This window comes from Tripterygium wilfordii, chromosome 5 (assembly GCF_013401445.1).
Source record: "Tripterygium wilfordii isolate XIE 37 chromosome 5, ASM1340144v1, whole genome shotgun sequence".
Classification (NCBI taxonomy): domain Eukaryota; kingdom Viridiplantae; phylum Streptophyta; class Magnoliopsida; order Celastrales; family Celastraceae; genus Tripterygium; species Tripterygium wilfordii.
The window spans coordinates 1,534,755-1,542,387 of NC_052236.1; the positions used below are offsets into that span (position 1 = coordinate 1,534,755).

Genomic DNA, 7,633 nt, shown 5'->3' on the forward strand with positions numbered 1-7,633 from the left:
ATGAGTGTTATACAATAAAACCAATCAACAATATTAGTACGTATTCCTCTTAGAAAGTGTTAAGTCATTTTTGACGAGAAATTTAATTTACATACCGCAAAAGTTTACACCAATCTATATCTAAGTATGAAATGTTTAATATGTCCTTAAATAAAAATAAATCAACATAATCATCTCGATTTTGTTCTCAATAATCAACGACATCATCCCAATCTTTGTAACAAAAAAACCACAGGATTGTACCATTTTTTTAAAACAAAAAATGGAGGATCACTTTAATCTGTCTCACTAGTTCCGATTCATGGGAGGATCACTTGGGGAAGAACAATATGTCTTTGAGTAGATCAAAGTCTCAGTTGTCGAAACATAGGTTAAATTTGAATATGAAGAAGGAATCCCTTACAAAATTGAAGACAACAATTTATAAAGAAGGAATTCATATTTCATATTTTACAAGTAAATAGTATTTTAGGCTACTCATTAAATTTGGAGTATAAACTTACAAAATTGTAGTGTAAACTTATAATATTGGAGTAGATTATGTAAATTTAAATTTGGATATGGTGTGTAAATAAAATTTCTTTTTTCACAATCTAGCCTTATTCTGCAACTTGATTTCAAACCCAATTCCATTGTTTTAATATTAAAATTTTCTTCCGACGTTGTAAGGTTTGGTTTCAAAGAGGGGAAAAAAAAAACCGAATTAGCCAACTTCCCTTGATTGAATTCAACGATGACAGTACTCTCATCTTCATTGTTCAGTTCAGAAAAATCCAGATAATTATACCATGCAAGTGTCATTCACATGGCCTGTTCACTTTGCTGTTGCAGAAGATTTCAATGGTTACAGATCAACGTTCCAGTCGGGCATTGCCTGTATCATATTAATAAGGAGATGAGAATCCTAGATAAATCACTACAATCAATCAAAATACCTCGCAAGGCAAAACTTTTTTTCTTTTATTAAGCAAGCAGGTAGGAGCTCAAACTTGGTACCACCAACTCAAGCATACGCAGGCCAACCACTGATCATACACACCACATTGCACGCGCACACAGCATAGGCGGGCCAGCCGCTGATCATACACACCACATTGCGTGCGCACACAGCATACGCGGGCCAACCGCTGATCATACACACCACATTGCGCGCACACACAGCATACGCAGGCCAACCGCTGTCCATATCCTATTTTTTATAAATCATTTCACACCTTGCATACAATTCCTGAGTCACAATAGGAAACTCAATGCAGTATATGAATCTTAACACTACACAGTTTTTCACCATCTTTATGATGCCCTATACCGGCAAACATCCAACTTACCAAAACATTCCCCCTTGCATTGAATGGTGAATACAAGAAAGCTGACACATTCTTAGAAATTGAGAGTACTCATTTTTGAACCAAAAATTAAGAGGGGAGGAGGTGGGGGTAACAAAATAAAAGGAAAATAATACTAAAGCAGCATACTATTTTTCCTAAACTTTATACATCACGAACTAGATTAATAAAATTATTCTTCGATAATATTATAACCTAAATGTCCAAGAACAATAAGGCATCAAGTACTCTCCGAGCAACAGAAACCCATCCTGCCTTGCAGCCCATCCAGCAAACTAGATGTATTATCCAGGCTCATCGTTTCTCGTTAACCATTTTGTCCAGGCATAAGTTATACATTTCCTTCTCACCTGTCATTGAAGACGTGCACGTTAGAACAAAACAATGCCAGCATAAAATATAAATATATAAATTTGGAAATTGAGAAAGATAACAAGTTGGAACAACAGTAGCTATAGCCCCAAATTGGAGCAAAAGATGTATAAAGGACAACAGTTCTACTCCAATACAAGGAGCACGTAAAAATACTGTCCAATGCGTGGAGTATGCACAAACAACAGGAGGATGCAAAGGACATGCACAAATAGTTCTTTTTGTACGACAGTTTCACCCTATGCAAAATGGTAGCACATTTCACAACTCCACCGCATTAAGAAATTCCACACTGATGTCACTTCTGCCAAATGCACCAAACTGAAGAACATGAATAATATGAACACTTTCTTATCTCCTCTATTCCACCAAGTAGATAAAACGAAGATCTTACAACCTCCAAATCAACATTCCCAATCCCAACCAATTTCAGGTTCAAGAAAATGAGGAATCTAATTAACAGATTATCATTTCAGTAAAGAACAAAGACAACAGGGAGAGTATGACATAAGAAAGTATATCAAAATGCTAACGCTTCAGAGAGATCATTTGCCAGGAAAAAAATCATTTATGTTGCTTAAGAAAGGCATACCACAAACTATGAAGACAGTGGCCTTCTCAAGTGTGTTTAATCATAAGCAATCCTGTTGTCAACAGAGCGGCCACCAAATTGACTAGAATTGAAAGTGCCAAAAACACCACTGCTTTGGGTTGATTGATTATCACCATATCCACCAGAACGTCCTGAACCAAATTCACCAAAACCACTATAACCTCGGCTTGACTGATTGCCACCAAATCCACTAGAACGACCTGAACCAAAGTTCCCAAAACCACTAGAACTTCGGCTTGACTGATTGCCACCAAATCCACTAGGACGACCTGAACCAAAGTCCCCAAAACCACTGGAACGGTCTAATCTACCAAACTCCCCAGAACCACGATCTGCAGAACGGTAACCACCAGAACCAAAACGCCCAGAGCCAGATCCTCCAAATCCATCCCTTGAGCTGGAAAATGAACCACCGTATCCATCAGAGCGACCAAACCCAGGACTCCTGCTTCCTCCAGAACGACCAGCTCCATAATCCCCTCGACTACCAGCACGTCCAAAACCTGTGTCTCCAAATCGACCACCAGAAGCCATGCCACTGAACATGTCTCCACCCTCCACAGCGATCTTAGGGAGCTGAAAATGATTAACATGGAGTTAGTATCCTATCAATTCCAACAAGGTTAACAGATACATGCCACAGGGTCGGAGATCCAGCCCCATGTAACTGTACAGGGACAAAATAACTACTTAAGCAAAAAAGAGACAAACATATGGACCAGTAGAGGGTTATGCGGGTCAAAATTATTGTCACCATCTCTTTTGGAGACAGTATATATTACATCACACCATATCTAGATTTACAGAACAGGCATTAATGAATATACAGGTCAAGAAAAAGGCTGATTCTTCTGCACTCCTATTATCAATGCTATTCATACATTCAGAAAATAACAGAGTGCGGGGTTCCACTCCATTCTGCCTACCCAAATATTTATTATCTTTTATTGTTTCTAGACCAGAAAAAAAAACACCTATCAAGTCTTGGAGGCAAAAAAAAGGCTTTATCCTGCAAATTCATATTTATGAAGCGAAATTTACATTTCATTTGTTCTTTTTTTGTTAACTGAACAGAAAACGAAAAAAAAAAAACAGATAAAAGCACTTAGGGAGTGCCACATTCAAGTCAAGCAAACCAAATTGATTGCATTCCCAAAAAAATTCTTAGTTCAGGCATACCCACGTATTCAGACAATAATTCACAGTTAAACTCATCAGTAAAATTCTATGGTCAAGTCAAAATTGTGCTGCCTTGTTAACATCCTAAATTAAAAACAATCTTAAAACCAGCATACTGACAATAATGATGTCAGTCCTCACCTCTGTAAATCTGCATCCAACGTCACGTTCAATAACCTTGACAGCCCTGGTTTGATCCTGTGTGTAAATCAAAATCACAGTTCCTTTCTTCCCAGCACGACCTGTACGACCGGATCGATGAACGAAAGTCTCTGAAGTGTTTGGTAGCTCATAATGGATTACCTAGCAACAAATTAGCTCATATAATTTAACAATAACCATAGTTGATAGTTGTTATATCGCATATCATAGAAGGTATCAAGAGTTCAAGACTGTTACCAGGAAAAAAAAAAGAAGGTATCAAGGAGCGAGTCAAAAAATAAAAAAGGAATACCAATGTGCTTTTACATGAGGAAGAGAAGATGAGAATAAAACTGCATGTAAACTACACAGTGAAGCTTCAAATATTGATAACTAGGTATAAATCACCTGAAATTTAAACTCACCAGATCAACATTTGGTATATCAAGGCCACGAGAAGCAACATCAGTAGCAACTAATACATTAAAATGCCCTTCCCTGAAGCCTGAGAGAGTCCTTTCCCTTTGACTTTGGGAAATATCCCCATGCAGAGCCTCACATTTCAAGTTCCTTGCCATAGCATATGCCAAACGATCAGCGTCACGTTTGGTTTGAGTGAAAACAATGCACTTCCCTCCTTTTGCATGTTCCTAAGAAAACAAATATCTGAAGCTTAGGAAAGCAATTGATGTTGCAGGGAAAGCCAGTAATAGCAAATATTATCACCACAATTCTTCAAGAACAGGAAAAATGATAACTAAGAAGTAATTAGATTATGATAGTTAAAAATAAGGAGTAATAGGCTCATACCGTTATAAGAGGAGAGATAATAGAAGCTTTTCCATATGTATCTGAAGGAATTGAATAAAGGGTTATCCCATCTGCCAGCTTCTGGTCAGATTCTCCCACCTAGAGAACAAATACACAATATAAAACTAAGAACCACAACAATGAGACTAGCTAAACCACGCTGCATTTTAGTATAAGTAACCATCTCTACCCTGCTGAACAAATGTCTAAGACATAACTGACCAAAAAGAATTTTTCAAAAATGATGTTAATCTGTAACTGGAAATTATGAAAAGAAAAAAAAAACACTTTTTGCAAACCTGCTATTAAAACCATACCAACTAACAATGTAGCAACCACTCAACCGATAGAAAAAGTAGTATGACAAGAACTATGATAACATGAAGCCATAAGAATAGGCAAAAGAGTGATGAGGGAAAATGACTATGCACTCACAAGATCAATGGTTATAGGATTATTCATGTGCTTCTTGACGAGCTCTCTTATCCAAGTTGGCCTTGTTGCGGAGAACATCATGGTCTGACGTTTACGCGGCAATTTCTCCATGATTACATCAACATCTTCGGCAAAGCCCACGCTAAGCATTTGATCAGCTTCATCAAGAACAATAAACTGAATCTCTGAGAGATTTAAAGCACCTCGCTTCATCAAATCCACGACACGACCAGGTGTTCCAACAGCTATATCAACGCCATAGTCAAGCTGCCTTATTTGACTTGATATGGGTGTGCCGCCATAAACACATATTGTATCCAATTCTGGTGCTGATTCTTGGAATTCGTTCTCAACTTGTCGTGCAAGTTCTCTAGTCGGTGCCATAACTAAGGCCAAAGGATTTCTTCCTTTTCTGTATAATTTACGGAAAACATACATGTAATAGGGTGCCTCCTTCGGGCAAATACTTTTATAAATATTAAAAACAAAATTGGCTTATTGCATCAACCAAGTGAGCCCAGATGATCATGTAATCATCTTCCAAGCAAAAAAATGAAAAAACAAGAATCAAGTAGGAAACATTATTCAAATGAACAAACCCGTGCTTTTTGTTGAACTCAATGATTTTATCCAAGATGGGAATCCCAAAAGCAAGAGTTTTCCCTGTTCCTGTTCTAGCTCGACCGAACATGTCACGCCCTTGCATTGCTGGCTCCAACACAGCTTTCTATAGTGAAGAAAGAAAACTAATTAATAAAAGATACTCCAGCTCCAAAAAAAAACAAGGAACGATTTGAACTGATACATAAAGTGAAATCTACAGGGGAAGCCACCAAAGTAATTCTGAAGTGGAAAAAAATGCACTTGCAAGTTGCAATCTACACGCAAGTGCTTCAAAATCTTGACAGAGTAAAAGAGAAGTATTACAAGTTTACAACACAACACACTTCGGGATCTAATACCTTAATACACTTAACTGATGATTAATAGACAATATATTGCCAGATATCAATGCACAATATAATGTCAGATATCAATGCTAAGTTTTTTCACCAAGATGGAATACTTTTAACAACAATTTCCAAGATGTAAAGAGGAGAAATCCAAATTCTCAAAACTACATCCAAAGACAGTTCCTGCGACAATATTTGAGGATTTTTCAGGAGGCTTATATCACTCGCACAGATTGCCAGATATCAAATTTTTTAAAATGTATTGCCTGGTTGATATCCTGGCTGAAAACAGCTTAACTATAACTGAAACCAAGAAACAAGTATATTTTTTGAAAAGAGACCAAAGTAACTGTTCTTACAATACAAAGATCCCTTTATTTCAAAATCATTTGAAAACTATTTACAACAATTGTATAGGAATCATAAAATCACCTGAATAGGAAACAATTTGGTGATACCCCTCCCTGCCAAAGCAGACACGATATGTCCAGATATCCCAAGTTTTGCAATCTCAAGCCCATCCTCAGCATCCCCAACAGTAGTCCCGCTCTTCTCTTCATAGTCTCCATAATCTGCTGCTACAGCATACTCCGCCTGTGCCACGGCCGAAGCCCTGAAATTCAACGGCCCGGATTTCACATGAAATCCCCTTCTAAAGGGGCCAACAAGTGAACTGAATCCCGAAGACGATTCAGTCTCACCAGGAACAACGACTGCTGACGCAGATGAGACGGAGGCAGAGTGGTTTTGCAGAAGAGCCTCGACGGAGGTCAAGGCGGCGGCGAAAGCCCTCTTGGAGGCCAGTGAGGTTGACCTCTTAAGGATTAAGCTCATCATCGTGTTTAGGGTTCTGGTGGGAGTAAAAGTGTAAAACTCTAATGGCTTCTGAGTAGGGTTTAAGAAACAAAATGAGGGGGTGCGGTATTGTTGTTCGAAAGGAAGGGTTTATGTGCGCTAGTGAGATATTTAGGGATGCGATTTTCTGCGGTAGGATTTACGGTCGTTCATCCAACGTTTCGGTCTTAAATCGTTGGATCCAATTAAAACCATCCAACGGCTCTCCTATATTTTTGTTCTTGCATCGAGTCTTCATTCAGTGATCATGTATGAGTCAAAATATCCTCATCTCTTATTAAACCCTCTTAGAGCATTTGCAATGGGCATCATTTGATAAGTAAAAGAGGTGGAGATAGGTCAAGAAATTAGCAGACTTGTGAAATTAGATGGGGTCCCTTCTATCCTTGGGTTACAAAATGGACAAAAATATGGAAACAAAGCATGGAATTCAAACCAAACAGGTTCATCGTATAAGATCAGGTAATATGTTTCTTTATTAATTTGTTTATAGTGTAGAATAGCCTTTTAATTGTTCATGGCATGTGTTGAAATTTTATATAGATTGAATTGGTATACGACGTGTAATTTTTGGATTCAATCGATTAAGTCAGAGTCATAGCAATGTTCTATGATTTAGTTAATTTGGCAAACCTTATAACTAGGAAATATGTGTCACTCATGTTTGGTGTTCTTAAATATTGTTTATTGTACAGTTGTATAACGTTCTTGCAAAATTTAATCAGTGCTTCATTCGCAGTGGACTTCCCAATCTTTATAAATTCATCCACTTTATCCACTGGATTATCGTACACCATATTTGAAGGGTTGTTGTCATTTTTTTAAGAGCTAAGTAACCAAGACGTCTTGTGCAATTAGGTAGACATTAGAAATATGTGTCACTTCTTTCTAGATCATTTTTGATCCTTAGGAATAACTCTCGATGCATA

General features: G+C 37.7%; 1 protein-coding gene across 1 annotated transcript; it reads right to left on the reverse strand.

Moving 5' to 3' along the window:
- Positions 1–1,229: 1,229 nt before the first annotated feature.
- Positions 1,230–6,766, reverse strand: LOC119998875 (DEAD-box ATP-dependent RNA helicase 53, mitochondrial-like). Its single transcript, XM_038846349.1, has 8 exons — positions 6,282–6,766; positions 5,496–5,623; positions 4,897–5,308; positions 4,462–4,560; positions 4,077–4,301; positions 3,652–3,813; positions 2,311–2,907; positions 1,230–1,696 (listed from the first exon to the last, which is right to left on the reverse strand). Exons 1-7 carry the CDS (start codon positions 6,684–6,686, stop codon positions 2,347–2,349), a joined length of 1,992 nt encoding a protein of 663 aa, XP_038702277.1. The 5' UTR covers positions 6,687–6,766; the 3' UTR covers positions 1,230–1,696; positions 2,311–2,346.
- Between the last annotated feature and the right edge of the window lie 867 nt (positions 6,767–7,633).

Bases quoted from the DNA above. Each gene is read 5' to 3' on its own strand.
- LOC119998875 (XM_038846349.1), bottom strand. From the start codon at position 6,686: ATGATGAGCTTAATCCTTAAGAGGTCAACCTCACTGGCCTCCAAGAGG. The intron at 5,309-5,495 runs GTTTGTTCATTT...TAAATTATACAG, and splicing joins GAGTTCAACAAAAAGCACGG to AAAAGGAAGAAATCCTTTGG. The intron at 4,302-4,461 runs GTATGAGCCTAT...TTGTTTTCTTAG, and splicing joins TTATCTCTCCTCTTATAACG to GAACATGCAAAAGGAGGGAA.